Source organism: Phalacrocorax aristotelis, chromosome 6 (assembly GCF_949628215.1).
Source record: "Phalacrocorax aristotelis chromosome 6, bGulAri2.1, whole genome shotgun sequence".
Classification (NCBI taxonomy): Eukaryota; Metazoa; Chordata; class Aves; order Suliformes; family Phalacrocoracidae; genus Phalacrocorax; species Phalacrocorax aristotelis.
This window is the reverse complement of record NC_134281.1, coordinates 36856010-36880001: the sequence shown is the minus strand read 5'-3', so window position 1 is coordinate 36880001 and position 23992 is coordinate 36856010. Positions and strand designations below refer to the sequence as shown.

The 23992-nt window shown below is 36.2% G+C and overlaps 1 protein-coding gene across 8 annotated transcripts in view; it reads left to right on the top strand.

Moving 5' to 3' along the window:
* The window catches only part of KCNT2 (potassium sodium-activated channel subfamily T member 2), a 144411-nt gene that overhangs the window by 66103 nt on the left and 54316 nt on the right, over positions 1 to 23992 (top strand). For all 8 annotated transcript variants that reach the window (XR_012661174.1, XM_075097210.1, XM_075097207.1 and 5 more), the window contains 4 exons: positions 10874 to 11054; positions 13274 to 13438; positions 14949 to 15085; positions 19567 to 19630. Coding sequence is in view for 7 of the 8 variants with exons in the window: in XM_075097210.1 (XP_074953311.1) it covers positions 10874 to 11054; positions 13274 to 13438; positions 14949 to 15085; positions 19567 to 19630 (547 nt within the window). In the remaining variant the exon portion in view is untranslated. The remainder of the gene's footprint in view (positions 1 to 10873; positions 11055 to 13273; positions 13439 to 14948; positions 15086 to 19566; positions 19631 to 23992) is intronic.

Here is a 23992-nt window from a genome sequence, read left to right as displayed (position 1 = left end):
TAAAAAAAAAGAAAAAGGAAGGATATGCTTTAAGTCACACTGCGCTTTTCATACACCCGTTTGGATCTTGTACTGCTCTTTTCAGTGAACTTTCTGTTCCTCATGAGCCTACAGATAGTGTTCTAAATAGACAGAGACTGGACATCAGTCTTGAGACTGCCCATACAGCCACCCATTTGACCAGCTTGATGGGCAGTACCCTTGTACAGCAGCAACACAGTGTATGCTTCCATTTTGCTCACTGCCTGTTTGAACAATCTTTCCCTGTCTTAAGAATATCACGGAACGTAGCAGCTAAATTGAGGACAAACTAATAGAAATGCACACCTGCAGGATTTACTTCTGTTGTCCAAATCTAGCAAACCCCACTCTGCAGCAACCTGCAGAGGTATCTGGGTGATTATTGGTCAAATTTTTCTCCACTGTTGCTTCGACTGCAGTCATCCTCCCATTTAATAATCAATCTATCCCTTGCCACTGTCCTTCATAATCTCAAGAGTTCTCTACAAAAATAAGGAAGATGATGATAGTACCGCAAAACTAGAACAAGCTGGTAAGAGCTGAGAGGAATCAAAGAAATTAAGCAAAACTGTTTATGATGTTGGCAAGGAGGCTACAGCTTTGACTGTAACTAGTGGCCTTTATTCTTTTCTGCACAAGTGACCTCACTGGCAAAGGTAGCAACACTGACAACACCTATGCCTATGAAAGAAGTTTAAATGATGCCATATTTGTGAACATGAGAACAAAAATATTGAAGGGAAACACTCAGAATCATAACAATGAAAAGACTATCGATGAGTCAGTGATTTCACAGCACAGCTTGAAATGCGAGAAGTGTACACCACTGGCTGATGTGATCTGACTACAGCCATTTACCTTAAACACTCTTTCTAATTTTTTTCTAGAAGGGGGAATAATAGAAAGTTTCCCATTACGTAAACTCCTCACCCATAAAGCTGTGTTTTATCCAACATCCAGAGATGCAGAAAACAGATATGCCCATCTAACTCGTGACTTGGAGAACAGCCCTGTCTGCTTGCTTCATTTTATAAACTTAAGTGGGTTACTGCATTTTAAAACACCACAACTTTATAATTTAAATAATATACAGTGCTCTTATTTTCACTGAAAATTTCAATTATTATTAAAAAAAAAATTAGAAAATGTGCTTATGTTCATTGTTCACCATCTTGAACAATTATTTAAAATACCATCTTTAGTTCAGAAAAATACATACATCTACTTAAAAAGTAAATAATAGTGCAATAATAAAATCCAAAATGGAGCAGATTACATCCTCATTTAAGTTATCATAAAGCTTTTGCATTCACTGATCTGCACATATTCATCTGCAGAATGAACTCCTCATTGTAAGTGTAAACACTGTGCAATAGGAGCACAACAGATCTCTATCTCTGTGTTGCTACATAATTGTAGCATTTCACAGTGGTCTTCATTTGGGCTTTTCAAAATGTTCAAGTAAGTCCATCATGTTCCAACTGTCTCCTCTCCGTATCTGCAAACCTCTTCCCTTTGTTTTCAGAAAGATTATATAAACCACAGCAAGCAGCTGCCACGAGAAACAGATATTTCTCATCAGTTTCTAGTCTACATGTCTGGGTCTTCTATTTATTCACCCTTTAGTCTTCCAAATGCATACTCTGTTGTTTTTCTCAGGAAGAGATTTTCTCAGGAAGAGATTTTCTCCCTTTTGGGTGCCTAATAAAAGAATCCATAAACTCAGTAAACATATGATAAGCTGTTTCTAGTAAATGATATTGCATGACTAGTTTTTCTTGCTTGGGTTACACATCACATACAAAAATACTACTCTACAAGCTAAACTTGCAGGACCTGGAATGAGAAGGGTAGAATTTGTGAGGTAGACCATGCTTCAGGGAGGCCACATAGCCAATGTTCTGGCTCAGGAAAAGTCAGCTTTCTGCTGTCAGTCTTAGTTCTCCATGTCTTCTAATGATGAAGATTCTCATCATTATCGTTATGCAGTACAGTCCTTTTAGATAATTGGTGATGAAAACAAATGTGAATGAAAATTTCTGGGAAAATATGAGCTTAATGCAGACAGTGAGGACTGGCTGCAAGAGCATATTAAGAGATTATGACTGAGATATAAATAAGGCAAGCAGAAATCAGTTTCTGCCATATCTACAAGTAAAATTCACTTCTGACAGAGCTTGGGTATAACTCTGGAACAGAATATATGTTTCACAGAAATTTAAGCTGGAAAGAAAAATCTCACCTATGAGCTTTCCAAAGGGCTGCACCCCTCATGCCTACGGTTAAGGTGGATAAGACAAATGGTATCTGCTGTGAATGACTTGCAAGCTTTAGATCACTCCAGCCTGTATTTATTATTGGTTCGAGTTTCACAGCGGGATAATCAGTACAAGGCAGACTGTTCTTCCTGAATATTACTTATCTGTAAATTTCTAAGAAATTAATTTTTCTTTATGGAGTTACTGACAAGAAAATTTTGCAACTGGCGGAAGGTAATTTGGCTTGTCCTGAAGCAGTTGTTTTAACAGCAGTGAGAGCTGCAAAAAAGACTTTCACTCAAAATGCAAACAAATGAGACGCTGTCAGAGACATGTAAAAATGGGTGGGAGTGTAGGGAAGATCAATGATGAATATCCTTAAGAATCAAATGAAAATGCAGGACACTGAATTAGAGGAGCCTTTTGCCTAATCCAGTATGGATATTGGCCATTTTTTCTGTGTCAGTCCTTTCAGAAACTTTATCCATCCAACTTGAGAATCATTTTGCCTCTTCTTACCATCTCTCTCTGTCACTGTCATAAAGGGGAAGGAAAACTGGATTTCGGTCTGGATTCACAGTCATAGAGGATTATATGAAGCTGAATCTTCCATATCTCCAGTAGCAGTCTGATGAGTAAGGATGGCTTCCTCCAAAAAGGAGCAAATGATAAAAAAAAAAGTGGTGCTTCCATAGTAGATATAACCTGATCTCAGAGTTCTAAAAGGCTGAGTTTCCATTTATTTATTACTGTTGGCTTCTCTTAGCCAACCTTCTATGATTCAAGTTTTCTTTTTTTAAGAAATCTGATGATTAAAATCCAAGTTTAGCATGTTTAAAATCTGTCAAGTGCATAATTAAACAACTTCTATAGCGGTAGTGGTACAATACCAGGCTTTGGAAATTGAATACAGTTTTTCATGAGTTACCTCAAAACAAACTTGGGTTCTGACAGATATCTAAATACAGTCCTAGAGCTAGTTCTCATTTTTTGTTTTCTTCATACTTATAAGTATTTCTATTACTTTTTAGTATTTCTGCTAAGAGGATAACTGTAGGCTGCGTTCTGTCACTAGGAAATGAAATATATACTGGTCACAATCCCTCTGTCTCCAATTCCTATCCTGATTCTACACACTGGGTTAGTTGCTTCTTATGCACATTTAAAAAATATTCAGATAATGAATCTTTCAATTGTTAATTCAGTTTGATTGAGGGAGTGTGGGTGGTTTGCATAACTGCTACAACTGTTACACCCTTAAGAGTGTTTCAAAACTACTGCAAGAAACATTAAGCATGATGTTCCAAAGCATAAGGTATTGGGTGTATTAAATTACAAGTTTTCATTTTAATTCTCCGACACAACACATAATTTCTGAGTATTATAAATAGATTAATTATTCTTCCTGAGAAAGGATAGGTATGTAATATTACCTAATTCTGTAATGCCCTGCAAGTGAAGCATATCTGGTGGTTGAAGTACTGATGGCATGATTCTATTTCCTGAATGGTTCCTGACCCCTTGTGTGAGCAGTGCAAAACCTCAGACTCCAGCAGGCTCTTAGCTGCAACAGTATTGACATACTGAAGTTGGAATGCCAAGGTTTACTTTGCCTACCATCAAAGCTCTGGGGCAGACTGAAAGCGTACAAAAATACAGATAGTTCTTTGGACTTACAGGCAGAAGTGTGCACAGACCTTTTTATGGAAATAAACTGAGCTGAATGCTGCCCAGTGGGACTCCACTTGTGCAGTCTCAATGACCAGAGTTGTTTTACTTGCAACTCCACTTCACATTTCACAAAACACAGCAGCAGGAGTAGAAAGGTCCTCACTCAGTTTCAACAAATATTTATATACTATTGGTCATTTCATAATATCCTATTCTGCTTAACAAGATGTTCTGCAGTTTCTGGAAGTCACATGGCTTACTTGTGGAAGTTTATTTTTATAAGTTGAGCTTTTGCAACCATTAGCTGCATATACTGATCTCTGGGGAAGGCAAATGCTCATATTAGACACTATAGGTATGCAATAATGATGTTATCAAACAATAATTTAGGATAAAGATACAGCTGGAATACAGGAAAAGGTGACCTTTCCAGCTGAAGAGAAGTTAGAATTCATTTCTGCACGGTGGGATTGCTTTGTAGAGTTCTGCACCCCTACCTCAGCTTGTATTTGAAGTCCCACAGAACTGAAGAGCTTGATTGAAGGTCTGTTGAAGTAATCTGAGACTTCCCCTTCACTACTGTGATTCTGAAAAAAAGGGAGTGTTGTACGAAAACACATGCCATCTCTGAAAAGAAAATACTCTGGAAAAATAGGAAGATTTACATTGGACGATCTGATGAAGTGGCGTTAGAGTTGCAAAAATGTCTGAGATACTTTTTATAACATTGATTTTGTCCTTGAATATTAAGAAGTCACAATTGCAGCAGTATTTTTTTTTTTTTTTGTCCAGTCAGTGAATACATTTCAGCATGATCTACTGCATTCGTAGGATCATTTGTTACCAACTAAGAATAGCAAGTATATTTCTCTCCTGACTTTAAAGACAGCATAACAACCTTAATCTTCTTTCCAATTAGCATTTCTCCCTCGCTCCTTTCACTGTCTTGTATGCAGTTACTTATTTCTATGTTCTGGAATTTAGTTATTCCCACAGCTTTAAAGCCTTCTATATGGAATGAAAGGTGCAAATGGAACTTCTCATTATAGTTCTTAAATCTGATACATTACACATGATATATTGTACCAGATTCTATCATTTTAACGTTTTGGAAATTGGACATCTACTTAAATAGTCAATTTTTTTCCTATTTTAATGCTGTTTATAGAAAATTGCTTTTCAGAAAATAACTCTTTAGGAAAAAAAAGGTTTTATGAAAGACCTGAGAAAGCATTACAGGGCTTGGAAAAAAAATGAAGCATTTGGTTTGCAGCAACTTCAAACCTCATCTTCAGGGTTTTTGGAGAGGATAGACATTTTATTATTGGTCAGAGTATTTTCTGATTGTGTCTTCATGTATCTACTTGTTGTTTCTGCTCATCCCTTGTTCTTTTTCTTTGCCTTTACTCTCTTTTCTTTGAAAGCAGGGCATTCTCCGGATACAGCATTAGTCCTAACATCACATGCACACATAACATAATATGCTTATAAATATCTAAAGGGTGGGTGTCAAGAGGATGGGGCCACACTCTTTTCAGTGGTGCCCAATGACAGGCCAAGGGGCAATGGGCACAAGCTGGAACACAGGAAGTTCCACCTGAATATGAGGAAAAACTTCTTTCCTGTGAGGGTGACAGAGCAGTGGCACAGGCTGCCCAGGGAGGTTGTGGAGTCTCCTTCCCTGGAGACAATCAAACCCTGCCTGGATGTGTTCCTGTGCCCCCTGCTCTCGGTGTGCCTGCTCGAGCAGGGAGGTTGGACGAGGTGATCTCCAGAGGTCCCTTCCAACCCCTACCATTCTGTGATCCTGTGATCACTTTCATCTCGAGGACTTAAGACTGGCACCAGCTTAATATTAACATCCTTGGCAAATAGTGAGCACCTTTTGCCAATTTCAGGCAAAACATCTCTGCATTTGTCCAGCTTCTAAGAGGTGTTACACGCCTCCCAGAGTGAGATGAAGTATGAACTGTTCTATAGCCACGTTTTATTTTGGTGTAAAGATTATCAAAGTTTCTATAAACATCTTGGGTGAACTCTTCCAAATCTTAATTTCCTTAAGCAGATACTTACAGCCACTAGAGTGGTAAAATATGTCTTAAATGCCTGCCCGTGTATTTCCTGGGAAGTTAACATGGTTTTCATCTTCAGTATTTCGCTGTATTTGAATTTTACCCATAGATATTTGCTACAGTTGATGGTCTATCAACAATTTTGCTGACTGATGGTTCATTCCAATTTTTCTCATAAAGGAAAAAACCTGTGACAGTGTCATCAGAAAATTTTTAAATAATACAAACAGCAATTGGCAGTTCAGAACAATCAAATAATAGTAATTTAATTTGTAATTTGTTCTGACATCACCAATCCATGTTGGATATGCGGAAACTTCAAAGAGTTTTGGGTGTGAGAAACTATTGGGAACGCTTACTTAATATGCAGAATTACTGTATTTCTGAGTTATTTCAGATGTAACTTCTGTAGTATATAAGCACTAAGCCTGCCCCACAAAATCTCACTGAACCTGATAAAACTAATCCTCATTGATTTCAACATATTCATTATCTAGTCCCGGTAGCTATCTACTTAAAACACAACAAAGTAAATATAGAACTTGTAGCTCAAAGTTAAAGTCCAAAGAAAACAATGCTGTTAGTTGTTTCTTAATCCTGAAGACACCTAAGCATCTCTAACTTTTGGCTTCAATGTCTGGTGCATTATTTTAGACCTCAAGAGGTTGTAGCTGTAAACAATAATTTTCTCTAAAAGTGAAAATAGAAATGTAGAAATCAGACATGTTTGTCAACACTGACAAATGAAAATACAAAACAAATTATAAGTAATTATAAAGATGGATAGTTAATGTATAGTACTTGCAAATTGCTATGCCAATGGTTCTTGTTACGTCCATTTCTATGACATGCAGCACGATGAAAATCTGACTTAATCTTAGGGGTTATTTTACTGTACAGTATTTATTTCTGTACTATGTGTGGAGGTAGGTTATTTATAGACTAGTTAGTTTTGGCACATAAATACTCAAGCAAACAAAGATTCCTGGAATTAGAAAGAAAACTTCCAGTAAAACAAAGGTTGAACTCTCAAAAGTTCAAATGATACCTAAACCTAACAAGACTAATCTTCAGAAATTGCATGTTACTATCTTTACTTTTTGTTTTCCAAGTGCAGTGTTTAAAAATCACACTCTGTTCTCCAGAAGTTTGTAATCAATTTTCTGATACTACTTTTACTTTAGCAGACCCGTGGTTTGGGTTTCTGTGTTTTTTTTTTAAATTAATATTAGATCTCCACGCCATTAAACCAATTTTGTTTTGTTGTAACTGCTCATTTAGATCCACTGTGAAATGACAGCCTTGCTGAATTTACAGGAAAGCTAAGATTGGTATAGAAAGTGCTGACTTAAGCCCTATTAATTAGGCATTTTCTGTGTATTTAGTATTACAGTGGTTTATTTTCTCCACAAGAACAACTCAGTGTGAGCGTTGCCTTTGCTGAACATGCCTTTCCTGTGTGAAATCATTATGTTTGCCCAGGGATGACCAAGTAAATTATTGTTTCTTCATGGAATGAAAGAGGAGGAAGCAATCAAGAACAAGGAGATAAAAATACCACCATAAAATATCAAAACAGCCAAAAGATGAAGTCCAAGTTACTGCATATTTCATTGTCAGGAAATAAGAGAAAGCAGACAAGAACATGTTTTCTGTATTGGTACATGTATTTATGCATCTTTTAAAATGAATGCATAACATTGCTACTACTATTCATAGAAAGGATTAGGTTATATTAAAAGGTGTCAGTAAGTTGTGGGTAATGGAGTAACTAATCCATGTGGGCTTGGCTTCATGGACAGCCAATAACTTTCCACTACATTCTCTATGGAGTGTAATTAGGTAGCCCAAATAAGTAGGAACATGCTATAGATGCTAAGTAACATTTTCTTTAGAGGCACTGGTAGTAAGAATAAAGTATAATGTTCTTGGGGGAGGAGTAAAAGAAGTAATATTTCATTTGGTAATTAAACTTCCATCAAGTTGTCTCATGGAAGTCAGGTTTTTCTGCAGTTTTGTGATCTCTGGCTCTAGTAAAAACAAAAGGCAGAGCAGCAAAACACCCAGTAAAATTAAGACATGGTAACCTACTTTTGGATGTATCATTCCTTTGTTTTCAGAGTTAGGGCTTTAAAGTACAATTTGGTAGAGCCACAAATGAAGTACAAGTAAATTTGAGGAAAGAAATTAATTTGTTCAACAAGTTGTTAGAAGAGCTGAATTTCTGCTTCAGCAAAGAAGAAGTAACTCCCATGTCTTATTGACTTTGTTAATATTGTTAACTAAATGTGAGAAGCTCTGGCTCATGCCCACTGAGGTCAACAAGAAACAGCTTGAATCCACAACATTTTGGATCAGGCACAAAATTATTTTGATGGCTTCAAGGAATAAGAATATAGAGGACTATAAGGGAGAACATAGAGGACTATAAGGGAGTACAGCTGACAAAATGAAATCTTGGTCTCACTAAATTCAATGGGAATTTTACTGTTCACTTAGAAAAGGCTGAAATGGTTCATGATATATTAACTTACTTCAGTTAAGCTAAAGTATGATTGGGTGAGGTGGCTGTGGAAAGCTCATGAATAATAATAATAAATAAAATATCTCCTTTATCAAGGCTTAATTTTTCTTACCAGCAAGCTATGAAAATTTTTCTTCAGTTTTTACAAAATGAATGAAAAGTGAAGAAGCAATTCCTCATTCTGCCTGTCCTGTCAGATACAAAGGGTAAAACTGACCCTTTTGAATATACAAACACCAAGCAATTTCACAGGCACCAGCATCAGGGAAAAAAGCATTTCTACCAATAATAGGACCATGCATTATGCTTCAGTACAAACCCATCTGCAAATATTTAGCACACTTAGTAGAGTGGTGAAGTAGTCCTGTTATGTGGGAGCCATATCACTAGCTCCGTGTAATTGCTGGCCCTTGTGTCCTTAATTCCTGAAGTCAAGGTTATATGTTTTAGAGATGTACCCACAAAAGACAACTAAAGGGAAGAAAATGAACCAAGGTTATCAGGAATAATAACAGTAAAGAATAACAAATCCATCACCATTGTGCTTTTAAAATTACATATAAATTATGTGAATAATGATATTAAAATAGCTTCTTTTTCCATACTTGGATGCCTCTGCAGTATACTCCATTATTTCAAATTAACACTGGAAAAGGATTTAGCTGAAAAACTTCCTTATCTGAGACCAAAAGAAAGCTTCATTAGAGTAATTCCTTACAGTCCTTCAGTTAATATTTTCAGAGACAAAAATATAATTACCCTTAAGAATTCTTAGGAAAAAAGGAAAAAAAAGAATTGGGAACCTAGTGAAATTATGGAAGAACTAGATTACAACTCCAGTGAAAAATGTGGGACAAATTGGATATGAATATGAAAGTATCAGTTCTGACTGAAGTATGAAACTTATGCAAACAACAGGGAAAAAACCCACCCTTTTTAGAACATTTTGAGATGTGTGAAAACTACAAATGCTAGAGCTGTGAAAAGGAAACTGGGAATTTGATCCATATGTTCTGGAAATGCCACTGCCCACAGCTAAACTATTTTTGGAGAACAGAACAGAGAACATGAGAACAACTGCTAAAGCTGTTATAAACACAGGGTCTCCCTGGTGATGCAAAGATCCTACCATGGCAGATATTCATGAGTGACTATTACCATCTGGATACCATATATGAAAAAATCATCTTTGCATGTTCTAGATTAATTACTAAGGAATATGATATTATTTATCAGTTATCTTTCTAATTTTCTGAGGAGAAATCATTCCACTAAGTCCAAGGGGAAAAAACAGTATTCAGAGTGGTTCACACTGATTTTCTTCATGAGGTGAATATAATTCAAAAGCTGGAACTGGTCTCAGTAATTCTCCTGTATTAGGGAAGATCATATTTTAAGCTTGGGAAACTCTTTATTTTAAAAATCTGCAACATACGAAAGAGCAGTAAGACCTGTGGACAGGTTCTGCTACTGCTTCTCAAAACCAAGAGCACATCATGCTGATTACAAGAGAAATAATGACCAATTAACTTGGGCTCCCATTTACTTGGCCACAGGAATATGTGAATGGAAGGTATGAACTTCATTCATTCTGCTATCGAAGACAACCAAGCCTTATATTTCTCTTCTGTACTTTTAGCAAGTGGAGTCTTCATACCAGTTGGTATCTTCCACCTTCTACCTGAAGGCTGACCCTGGACACTTATTCCTGTGACAATTTGATATCCTGCAATTCTCACATTCAGTTTATTCTAGACAGTCAGTATCTATTTGTACCAACAATATCCTTCTAGCATGCAAGATGCACTCTCATAACTAGTTCCTGCTAGTTACTCTTGCCACCGAAAGGGATAGAGACCAGCATAAAGAGCAATAGATTTTAAGAAAGCAGTATGTACATTTTCTTGGCCATACCAAAAAACTTCCCCTGAAAAAGTTAAAAGATGTTTATAAAAAATTCTAAATAGTGGCAACTCTATACCATCTGTTTTGTTCTGGTTTAGAAAGGAATTGCATCAATCCATGATGTTCTATATACCACTTCTCCCTCACAACAGCCACTAAGCAAAACCTAACAACAAAGTTGTGACTATCATTCAAATAATTAAAAAATCATTTTCTTTTATTACAAACGACATTTGAAAATTATATTAACAACACATTTCTGGTTTGATAGTAATTTTTACTTTTCTCTGAAAAAATGTCTTTGCTAAGGAATTTATGAATTCTGAAAATAAACAGTTTTCTGCACATTTAATCATCAAACTTGAACTGACCCTAAGTACAGTTTTTATTTTTCATGTCTTTATCCATTCTCTTCTACATAGTATTTGTGGAATTCAGCATCTGGAACGAGCAGGAAACAGGTTGACTCTCTTTGACTCCCTTTATTTCTGCATAGTGACATTTTCCACTGTGGGCTTTGGGGATGTTACACCCAAGATATGGCCTTCAAAGCTGCTTGTTGTCATTATGATCTGTGTTGCTCTTGTGGTGTTGCCCATACAGGTAAATGTGGATTTTTCTTCTCTTTAGAATTGTTTTTAAAATGAAAGAATAATAACTGAAATAATTTATTGTTATTATTATTATTGCGTATAAAATGTCAGGAAAATAACCCGTCCTCTATACCTCCTATTCTGTTGTTTGGTTTATTTGGGGTTTTTTTTGGTCCCTCCCCAACCCCTTCCCAATGTGTGTCCTCCTATAGTCTGGATTTATACTAAGAACCAGGGCACTAATAACAGGTCTCAAGTGCTGGTGAAAACTTTCTGTTCCTGTCAGGTACCACAGAGCCCTTCCTTCATCCTGAGATATGGGTTTGTTATTAATGGAGCAATTAAAAAACAAAAGACCAAAAAAAAAACCAACCCTAAAAAACCCCTCAAACCAAAACAACCCCAAAACCCCAAAAAACCCAGTTGCCAGCACTTTCTTTATGAGTATAGCATTTCCTCTGCAGCTTCTTCCTCTTTCTAATCTTGATTCTTTCCTCTTCCTGTCTTATTCTTACAGTGCAGTGCTAACTTGAAAAAAAATCTCATTAAATGTGCAACCCCAGCAAATTGGGTTCAAAGCTGTGTATGTTGGTACACACGCACACAGAGCCAACAGCACAGTTAGGAATTTTTGATGCCTACTTAAGTTTAGGACTTCCAACAGTTTCAACAGGAAAAGGCTGGTTTATGAAAATCCAAGTCAATCACTGTCATTAAATTTGTAGCAAACAATGCCCAGCTCATTAGGTGAGGCTTGATGAGGGAAACCCTCAGATTACATGAGAAGTCCTGCCAAGATCTAACTGTTCCACCTTTGGTGATTACCCAGACCTCATGCAACAAAAAAGGGATGTGGGGAGACGTCGACCATGCTTATCAAAGCTTCTGGTAGACCTGCTAGACCGTGAATTCCAAAGTTTTTCACGCAGCCATAGTTTTCAGACTCTGCTTCTCTGACACTGAACTAAAGCTTACTGCGAGCAGACAACAGAGAAACCATGGGAGGTTGGAAGCTCAAGCTTTCAGCATTAATTTTCTTGAAACTATTTGAACATTTTAATTATACCTAAATATTTAATATCTGCATGCACAGACATATGCACTAACACAATTATATTCCCACTCAATGGAAATTCTGTAAAATGTATATTCTCTTGAAAAATGTACAGTCTACTAAAATGTGCTTTGTTTAAGAAATTTGGAATTTCTTAGGAAACAGAATTTTCATCTTTCAGGTAGTTCTGATATACACTTCAGGTATAAGAACTCTGCATTAACAGTAAATAACCTGGAATCTACTGCCCTTTCACATAAACTTGCCTATTATTAGCTACTTTATTGTATAGCTTTGTAGTGACGATGGGGCTTCATATAGTTTTCCATACACAGAATGCAGGAGGCATTCTCTCCTGAGCTTTTGTCCTGCTATGATATGAAATCAGTTATTATTCATGATTCAGTCTCTCCATCAGTTGAATGTGGATGAGAAAAAGCAGCTTCACACAGATATATAGTTAAATTGAGCTTAGCATTAAATGCATATTACTTACAAGAAGCTTTGAAATGGTGTTTGTTTTCTTACAGATTGTTACAATGGCACTGATTATTACATTATTCTCTTTACTCTAAAGGATTCAGACTTGTAGAGCAATATTTACTGTTAGCCTGCATATATTGTTCAGCTGGCAAAGGCAAATTTGCTGTATTAACAGCTGCTGTGTAGTTAAGTCGTATCTAAATTTATAGGACAGATAAGAGGATATACAGAAGGTCACGTTCAGAACATAAAATCTCAGAGAAGAGTTATTGCCTTAAGTAAAATGGTGCTTCTATCTGAGTATCTGTACTCACAGTACACACTAAAGTGTGTGAAGATTTAACCTTTCATTTGAGGGAAGCATTTATGTCACATGGCACTGGAAAAGGAAATAAGGTACAGCCTTCATGCTTTTCTAAAATCTTAAGATTTACTGTAATCTCATGATATTTTAATGGATTTACCCTGCTATTTGTGTGTGGTAAAGACTGGTTCTACCGCCATGTTTTTCAATCACCCTATTATTAATCTCACCCACTTACTAGAGAAGTTTTTACAAAGAAAAAAGCATTGTGGGCGAAGGGCATCTTTTCATAAAGGCATGAGATGAATGATGCAACTGTTAGGTCACGATGCAGCTGTATTACACATCTTCTTGTCCATATTTCACTGACAATTGGCATCTCTTGCAGTTTGAACAGCTGGCATATTTGTGGATGGAGAGACAAAAGTCTGGTGGTAACTACAGTCGACACAGAGCTCAGACGGAAAAACATGTTGTGCTGTGTGTTAGCTCTCTGAAGATTGACTTACTTATGGATTTCTTAAATGAATTCTATGCTCACCCCAGATTGCAGGTACATACAGTGAGAAAAAGAAAGAAAATAAACTCAAAACACTGAATTTTTGCAGCCTTCTGAAATGGTCTTTAATTTGTAAAACTGAATTTGGGAATAGCTGACTGAATTGGGAATCTATAATTGCAATAAGAAGCTGAGACATAGTATGGAGACATTCATTTTAAATTTATGTAAATAGATAGAATTACTGTCTTGTTGAATTATGCCAGTCCTTTTAGAAACAGGTATTTCCATGCAAATTCCTTATATTCTACCCCAAAATAGAAAATAAATGAAAACTACTCAAATTATTTGTTCCTGTTGTTTTGGGACTGGATTCAGAACTCCTTATAAGCCAAAGCATCTTCGGTTTTCTCATTTTGCTTTGGTTTTTGCCAGTGTTAGGAAGATTAGGTCCTTTTGGAATTGTTGAAATTAAGAAGGCTAAAAAGATTACACACAAGAGATTTTCTTAGTGTACACATATTCCCTAGCTAAGGCAAACAGATGCCATATGACTTGTTTTGATCACATGAAAGCTTATTTATATGAGGCAGCAATTTGCATTCATTATCATTAGCTTTGCTACAGACCATTTCTTTTACTAAATCTTCTCTGTCTTTTACCTGTGGTATCATGCTTGATTAACTAGCGGGAAAAAAAAAAATCACAAAAATAAAGTCCTCAAATTGCTGAGCAGCAGTTTGACAAACCCCAAATCCAAAATATTCCCTGGAATAATTAGCTAGTAATAGGCATAAGCCAATGCACAAAGAAATCCAGTTCTTTATAGATGCAAACACAAACTGAAATCCAAAACTTGGTTAAGTAGCCTGAAGAATGAGTCAGGCTCTGTGATAGACTGCAAAGAAAGAAGAAAAGTCCTAATACTACTTATGTAACCTAAAAGAGCTTATATGCATTCCCTTCACAGTTGAAGTGGGAAGCTGGAGAATACAGGTGATGCACTGGATCCAATGCACTAAGCTTTCTGTGTGTGCTAAGGAAGGCCGCTATGACAAGCTCTCAGTCTCTTCTCTCGCATTCCATTCTTCCCATCTTCTCAGGTGTACACACACGTACACTTCAGAGCAATATTACTTTTCCTAGCAGGGACTGTCTGTAGCACAGGAAGCAGAGTTTGGATCTGCCCATTAATGCAGAGAAAAAAACTAGGGGGAAGACAATTCCATTTTGATTGTTAAAAACTTCCTACATTTTCCAGCTAGAATGATAGAAATGTAAATTGTCTCTAAAAAGAATTATGCTCAAATGGAAACAAAAATGTTCCTAAATGGACTTTAGCTGCCACCCTGAAGTCTTTTCTGAGCAGTTGACTACTGTCCACCCATTTTCATAAAGAATTCAATATTTTAAACACATGTATTCAACTAACTTTTGTCAATGAAATCTGAGAACGAGGAGACACATTTCTGACATGCTGAGTCTCTGTTGACTCATTCTATAGCCACAATAAATGGTAAAATAAAAAAAATAACATGACTATTCCCCCTTATGTTTTTGACAGGACTATTATGTCGTTATTTTGTGTCCTACTGAGATGGATGCTCAGGTCCGAAGGGTGTTACAAATCCCAATGTGGTCCCAAAGAGTTATCTATCTGCAAGGCTCAGCACTGAAAGATCAAGACTTGTTGAGAGCTAAGTAGGCAAATATTGACCAATATTGTTTTTACTTTTGTTTTACTCATACTGTTTGATAAATAAGTTTGACAACAAAAGCTGTGCTAGAAGGAAAGCATGTATATTTAGAAAGCAAGACTCTGATATAATTTGTTTTTCTTAGTATCTGAAATTTTTCCAGGAAAAAATATTTGTAAACTCTTTCATTTGACCAAATTTTTCTTCCCTGTCTTTTCTGTCTCAGCTTTTGACGGTAATGAAACAGAGTGCCTGTGATTTCTTCTGAGAAAGCAGCGCAGAAAATTCCAAAACTGCCAGTAATGCTAGGCTTTGTTTCTGTTCCTTGAGTGAAGATGGTAAATGTGATGATAGTTCTTCTGACCAACTGAAGGAGGGGGGAAGTAAACACAAATAATTATCACCCTTTGAACCCATTGCACAGTTGTTTTCTTCCTAAGTTCAGCCTGGTACTGTAAGCAACTACTCTACTATACCTCCGTATACTCTTCTTTCAGGCCCTTCCTCGTACCACATGCTTCCACCACTTCTAAAAAATCCTTTCCGCCAGTTAATAGTGAATGACATTAATCAAAACACATCAGTCAAACACAGTTCCTCAACCCCTCCCCCTATCATTGCTTAATCACTTGAAGGTTTGAAGGAATTCACAGTGGAATTCATGGATTAGGTTTCTCTCTTTAAACTCTCCAAAGAGAGAGAAAGGTGATTCTCAGCAAATAACATGTTTAATATATCTGCACTGCTTTTTATAAGAGCTTATTCTGCAACTAATAGAGATATCTAAAATTAAGCCAATACCTGTCTAAGTATTTGCATCATTCAGCCTTTACCACAGGGGAGTTATTTCCAAGAATCTAATCTGTGAGAAGTCTAGTGAACAGTGTTATCCTCTCAGATTTCTGCTGAAAAAACCAACTACTACTTTATCTGTTTAAAGTTTGAAAATACAGTAAAGCTTTTTTCCAGGATTAGGAATTCTCTTTTAGAGAGAGGTTCCTTTTTTTCCTTGCTGATTTCAAGAGGGAATTCATATGGGGATTTAGCTGGCATTTGTTCTACACATTAGGAGAAGAAAAATTAGGCTGTTCCCTAAAGATAATCTTGAATTTCACTTATAATAACCTGGAGGTCGTTAACTGTGGAACTGTGCTTTTTCCTGCAGAACATGTAATTGAATGTACCTGTCATAGAATAATTTTCAACCCCTCCTGAAGGAAGAAGCATAGTGGGCATTTAATAGAATGTTTAATATGAAATATAACCCAGTAACTAAGACGTTTACTGTATTTCTTTTTAATGAGAACCTAATGTACTGAGAAGATAACAAGGCACATGGTAAACTTCCAACAAAAAATAATCAAGTGTCTCATTATCAAAATTTATTCATATACGTGAGATGCAGTGTCAAAGTAACAGGTTAAAGGTTGCACCAAAAAGTAAAGGAATACCAGAAGCTGGCTGACTGTAAGTAGTAAGCAGTCAGTTAACTAAAGGCTGGTTTTCTTTATATGCCCTAGTACACAATTTGACTTTACCAAAATGGTATTTTTTCTTGCTTCCTAACTTTGGAGGTTCACTTTGCAGAATTTTGGTGTTCCCTGAACAGTGTTCAGAGCTCCCAGCTTTAATGAAAAAACAGGACAAATTCTGCCATGAAGTGTCACACTGATACTTACATAGTCCATTAGCATGACTGGAAACTTTGTAGCTACTTCAGAATTTGAAACAACACAGTAATTGATTAAAACAGCTCTCATTCTCCATGCAGACTAGCACTTTAAAGAGAATAACACTACCATGCTTGATTTTTTTTCCCCTACAGCTTTCTCTCATGTTTTGGCATGACCTCAAATAGTCTTCCCCTCTCCTTCCGCTTACTTTAGTGAACCAGCACAAACCTTAACCCTCTTCGTGTCCAGTCTTTACCTTATACTTTTTCCTTTCATAAATTTCTCTTCAATATATAAAGTCCCTTTAATTTCTGCCATCTTCAAGCAGTGGAACTATTGGGAGTTTTTGTCTCAGATTCAGTTTTCTGGCACATAAAAATGGTGTAATTGAAAAAGCTTTTTCAGTTGTTAGGCTGCTAATAACACTTCTCTCATAAGGTTACTGTGGGTTCTAATAAACATTTTTAACATGCATGCTATTAGTGTTTCTGTTGTCTAAATTCATGGCATTCATAGATGTTAACCTCAGGTTATTGTCCTTGTCAACTGTGGCTGAAGTGATTTAAGAAGTTACAAAAAACATTGGGGAAAAAGGTGAATGTGTCCACATGAGGTTTCATTTCCTTACAAAATCATCTATATATACTGTCAAATCCCAGTTACCTCATTAGCTGTCATCAAATTCTCATCTAATTTCACTGATTTTTCTTTCCTACAACTTTGTTAAAGACCATATATTTCTAATTCTGCTCCCATGCTTAGCTGAAACTACTTACACAGCTCCCATGATTTCTTCCTAACCAGTGCTTAGAAGTGGCCTCCTGTCCTCACTTCTCCACCTGCACATTAGCTGCATTTGACATTACTATTGTGGATATACTGATTTGCTTTTGTTACAAAGATTTTTCCATTTCAAGTGCTTTAATCTTTTGAGGCTTCCCCTGTTTTCCTACTGCTAGGTGCCTATGGGGAATCTACAATGACCTGTCTTTATCCTTCTTTTTCATTTATACTTTCTCTGAATGACCTCATACAAAACACACAAATTTAATCACTGTTTCTATAGTCAAAAACTAAAAGGTTGGCCAAGCTACCTGACATCTTACTACAGGTATATGTTCATCAGCTTTAGTTTAGTTGTAGACAGATATAAATAGATCTCAGTTTTTGCTACCAAAATAAAACCAGTATCCTACTGTGGATCATAAGCTCGGAAACATATTGTAGAGCATCCTGTGTAGAGTTAGCCTGCATCTGGCAAGTGTTTTCTCACGCAAGCTCTCATTTTTGCCCCACTTAAAACGATACTTCTGTCCTTGACATATATCATCTCAATTGTCTGAACCCTTGTTTCGCAACACTCTAAAATATTATTTATATAGAATAGTACTTTGTCTCATGTCAATCTTTCCCTGGCTTACCCTTCTTCATTGCATCTAGGAGCAACCCCTTATTTTCACTTAGCATGCAACAACCCATTCGTACTGAGAGGCAACCTAGTGATAAGTCATTAATGCTATTCTCGTTCACACATGCAGCAGATTAACATACAAGTCCCATTGTGATTTCGCCCATGCTGTCCCTTCAATCTAGGATGAATTTCTCAGAAACATCTGTAAAGTAATCCCAGTATTCTCCATTGCGTCTTCTCTTCAGTCTGTTCTCTGCTCCGATATCTAGTGATACACTTTCTACCATGACAATTTCTATATTCAAGGTATTGTCACACCGTTTCTTCATGTTTCCCATGTTTGCATATTCTTTTGTTGTCCTTTGTCATGTCACTTAGAGCTTATATGGCAAGGACTGTCTTTTTGTTTTGCATTTGTACAGTAGTACCTCTCATGGCTTAAACTATTTACTAATAACCACCAATTCTATTTTCTAGCAGCAGAGAAACCAAAGATTTAGGAATCTCAGGTCCCATTCTAGACTTCAGAATGGAGTTAATGTAATGAGCAGTGAATTGCCTGTTCATTTTCCCCAGCTTCTGTCTCACTTTTCCCCTTCCCAGGAAACCCATTCTGCTCATCCTGTTTCTCTTTGCTCAGAAAGTCCTGTCTTCCCAAGGAGGTCAACCAAGTTCCTATTTCTTTATTTCCATGTACCAGTAAGTGAAGTAGGATTCACTGGAGAAGGATATCAAGATCTGAGGCAACAGAGGAAAAGCAAACTTTGATAAAACCTTCAGTTAGTTTTCCTCTGCACTTCCACCACCACTCTATTACACGACCAGTTGAACCCACTAGTGAACAATGAGGCGTTAAAAGTTCTCAAAGAGACCATGAACTGAAAATAGTTAATTCATTTAATGCATACACACACAGGAATGTTTGTTTATCCCTAAGGCATCATTCTACTACATCTACCCATCTTTCTGGTATCACTAGGCAAGACAAGTCTATGCTAAGTCATCTGCCCCCTCTCATTCATTCTTATCAATAATAACTTGTACATATCATACCCTTATACACTATGCAGACTAGTGCTATTTACTTACCTTTTATACTCATGGCAGATATATACTTATTTTGCAAATTAAGTGTGTTTGAGGCCACCCTGCTTTTATTGCTTTGGCACAGCTTCTGCTGGCACCAGGGAAATAAATTTTCCCAGGACCTAGTCAAGTACTGGTACAGCATGAGTTAGTGCACAGGGTGACCGCTGCTGACATTCAGATAATGCATGAAAACCGACAGACTAAACATTCTCTGTATTCTGTTTCTATAGGCATACAAGACTATACATTATGAAACACAAGTCCACATAAGTATTTTGTTGGTATGTAACAGACTTGTTTTCCCTCTTCTAGAATGGATGATGCTGAAGCTTGTTTCATTCTAAGTAGCCGCTGTGAGGTGGACCGGACAGCAGCTGTAAGTTTTGAAGAAATAACTTAAGAATGAACATGCACGCTGTTTATACGCTTACAGCCTTATTTCCTCTCAAGGACTGAGACTTCTTCTGTGCACAGATTAAAATTAGCTCTTTTACACAGAGATTTTGCATGTGGGATGAACTTCTTGTCTCAGATAAGATAATGAAAAAGTTTCCATTGGATTCTATAAGGCCAGAATTTCACAAATTTATGAAACGTGATCTAATAGCTCATTTCACATAACATATCTACTTCTGCCTTTTTAGAAAATAAATTACATGACCTATGTAACAAAGAAGTTAGGATTTTACAGCACAAAGTAGTTATAAATTGAACTTTAAAAAAAGAGTAAGATTTATACATTCATACAGGACAAAAAATGAAGTACTGTATAAGAATACTGTACTTTAAAAAAACAATTTTCATGATAAGGCAAATTTTAATGAGTTCTCTCCTTTTTTTATGGAACAATGGCAGAATACCATATAAGCACTATCATAGTACCTTATAGATATAGTGATACTTGGTCATTAATCACTTCAAATGGTATTACTCTGTCAAAAAATTTTATTCAAATTACCTGGAGTAATATCAGTGTTTACTCTAGATTCCCAATTCAGAGAGTTATATTTATTAAATAAGAAAAGAGATTATATATCAACTGACCGGTGTTTCCATTCAGAACTACTGAAGTATTGAAAGTTTACTACTAACAAAGTAAAGATGGAATTCAACTTTATAAATTAATTTGTGAGTAATGCCAAATAACCAATATATCTGAGAGTGTTTGACCATTTTTCATATTGGCTGATTCTAAGTGTGAAAAATAGCCAGATTCTTTAAATAAGTTACTATGGTTTTGCCCATCTTACTGGTTATCTGCAGTCAGGTAAGTTGCTGTCCACAAAGAAAGACTGCTAATACAAACCTCTACTCAGTGTATCAGTGATAAAAGAATAAAACTATTTCAGTATGAACTAGAAGTCTTCAAACTAATGAAGTTACCTACTGAACCACAAATATCCAAAACAAGTCCACTGAGGAGGGATTTATGACCACACTAAATTCTTAGCCAGGAGCTCCATGCTAAATTATCACACACTTGCCTCTATTTGGTTCAATCATGAACTCCAAAGGAAGATCAGAATAAGTCTGAATACTCACAAATTTAAATTAAGACACAAATTCCCTAACAAGATCAAACTGGTGTTTGTTATTCAGTAAGTATGTTTTAAGCTATCTCAATTTAAAAATACTGTTTTGCTCCTACATTATAAGAAATAGCAATTTTTTTTTAATATTAAAAATAGATACAGTAAAACATGGGAAATGAGGGCTTTGCATTATGTATGTAGTATTTCTTAATATATTGCTATTAGTACTTGTTACAATTACTTCACCTGCCATCAAAACTTAGTTGTTTCCGTACCTATTCTTATGGTTTATCAGAGAAGGAAGAACAAAAAAAGCAACATAAGCTGCAGCTAGCAAGAAGAAAAGATTATTTCCTTGCTAGACAAATGAGCCCCCAGAAGCAAATTGTATCAAAAATAACTTAATTTTTTGTAAACTATCAGCTTGCTTTAAAAAATTTTATTCACAACTAAGGAACCTGTACTGGACTTGCAGAAAGCCACTGAACTCCCTGAGAAATAAATCTGTGCTCTTACTATACTATTGAAACTTACTGAACTAAGGGCTTTGAATTTGATTAATCAGCAACAGACTCCCGAAAACACACTAGCAAAAGCCACAGAATTGGCAGCGAGTAATCCTGGTGTAGTCAAGTAATGCAAGCACTCAGCACGTACTGTTTGGAAGTGACAGAGGTTGTAGGGTATTTACGGATAAGAACAAGCAACGGTTCTTGCAAATACCTGGGAAAATACTCATAACTTCTGAGAGACCGAAAAAAAATATCAAAAAGCCAAACTGCCTTGCCTAAATTAGCCATGAAGTTCGGAATAAATCAGCTACAACATCTCATTTCACAAAATGTACTTGACAGTTGTGAAATGGTTAGAAATGAGAAATCCCATACAAGCAGAGCATGTGATTTACATTGCACTTGGTCGGTTTATGCAGCTTTAAGGACAGCTGCACCAACACAGGATTCACTTAGAAGCAAGCTGTTCATCTCTGCTCATAACCCCTCCAGAATTTAGACAAAGAAAATGCAATTATCAGCTCTGCTGAAGTCTTCTACAGGGCAGACAAGCATGTCTCCTACAAGTTGTATATATACAAACACATGTATATGCCAAGTGAAAAGAGAGAAAATGAAACAATAGTGCAAGGTTATTATATTAACAGTACATGCACGCTGAGTTGATATTATGAAGCTTTATAGGGCATTTAAGTGCCCATTTTATATATATTACATATTTGTAGACTGCTTCAAGAAAAAAGTTAGCAAATGGAAAGCAGTGCATATTTTGCAGTATTAAAGCAGCAAATGTGCCAAATAATCATCAAGAGATTTTAAGGAGTCTTTCCTTTTCCTATACGATTATCTAAAAATATTTTACATTGTGATTCATAGTTTTGATTTTACAGCACTCACTTCTATGGGTCTAGGTTTTGTTTGGGGTTTTTAAATAAAATAGTGTCATTTGAATCATTTTAATAATCAGTCTTCAGTCTTATTTTTAACAATTCTTGCATCTTCTGACAAAAACAGGCTTTTTAGACAAAATACTAATTAAAAAAAATTCAAAGAAAACATCTAACATTGAGAAGAAAAGAGGAAGAGTAAACTTAGTCTGAAATGTACAACTAAAATTGTATTTACTGGTACAGTTTTGGTTTACACGGTAAATTTAATCTTAGCTCATATATGCAATACTCAAGAACGAAAAAAATAATTTCACCTAAATTTCTTTGAATATAAGCTATTTTTCTATGCATGTGGCATACAGGAAACATCCTTTTCTCACCACTTTTGCAAGCCAATGTGGTCTGTGAATGATTGGTACGGAAAGGAAGGGAGGAAACTGGTAATGTCAAACCCTGTGCAATGAAGCCTCACCATCACTTCAAATGACTCTGAATGTGTTTCCCTGACACCTTTTCTATAAAAAGATTAGGTAAAATCTTCAACACAGTTTTTTCAAATCTGTCCCAAATCCACTCCCAAACCTCTTACTTCTCCTATAGTAGATCTGTATGACCACCATCTACCCCATTACCCATCCATTTGCTACTTTCTAAGGTGTGTTGACATTTCATTCCCTTAGGACAAAACAGCAAAAAACCCTAAATACGAAAAAAAAAACCCTAAAGAGGAATAGTTCGCCATATGCTATAGAAAACATGAAGACAAAGTGATTTCATACGGGGAAAGCTTATAGCAGGGTACATCTGAGTTTTGAAATCTCATGAATGGGCACAGGAATCCTATATCTATGAAACTGTAAATAAGAAAAAATGTGAAATAATATATTTTACCATCGTCAAAAGGTCTTCCTCTTATGACTCCGTTCTAGTAGAAAAAATACTTGCTAACATCTCAGTTGACATTAAAATATTATAGTTTGAAAATGTCAATTACGGTCTGTTCCAGGCAGAGGTTTTCCCTGGTGTTCATGGCTCTGAAAGGTTTTCTTATTGCTGATGCTGCAAACATAATGAATCACTCTAATTTTTATCTTTTAATACCACCAATTTCATGACTAGGCACGGCATTTCAACCCAAGTATTGCTTCCTACATGCAGCTCTCAAGTATTCCGGTTTAGTTCTGAGATAAATGAAAGCTGACGGCTGATACACTGAAATTAGCCATATTCCGTGCAATTCAATATATGAATGTATTACCACATACTTTACTTTTATGGGATAGCAGTCTTCATTCTGCGGTTAACCTACTCTTGACATGTGGTAACAAGTACAAAAACTAACAGGCTGGGAAATCTCTTGGAATACTTTGGCCAGTAGCTGACTAAATTCTGATGTCAGTTCTGCAAATGTTTTACTTGCACAAAAACGTAGATCTGTTTTTAATGGAGCTGATATATTTTGGAATTATCCACAATTTTAAACTCTTAATTCCTGATGTGATTTAAATTTGATGTTATTTAAATTCTGAGTCTTTTTGGAAGGACGTATCTAATACATCATTCTTGATTAGCCATGACTCATCACTACCATCTAAGTTTTCACACAATTCTTTCACATCCAAATGCCACCAATCTTCCACATCCAATGCAGAGCTTGGCTCCATCTGCTCGGTAACCATTCCATAGATGCTGGGAGTTGCTGTTAGTTTCCCTTGAAGCTGTTTCTTCTGCAAGCTGAACAAGCTCCATTCCCTCAGCCTGTCCTCACAGGGCCTCCGCTTCTGCCCCGTATCATCTTGGTGTC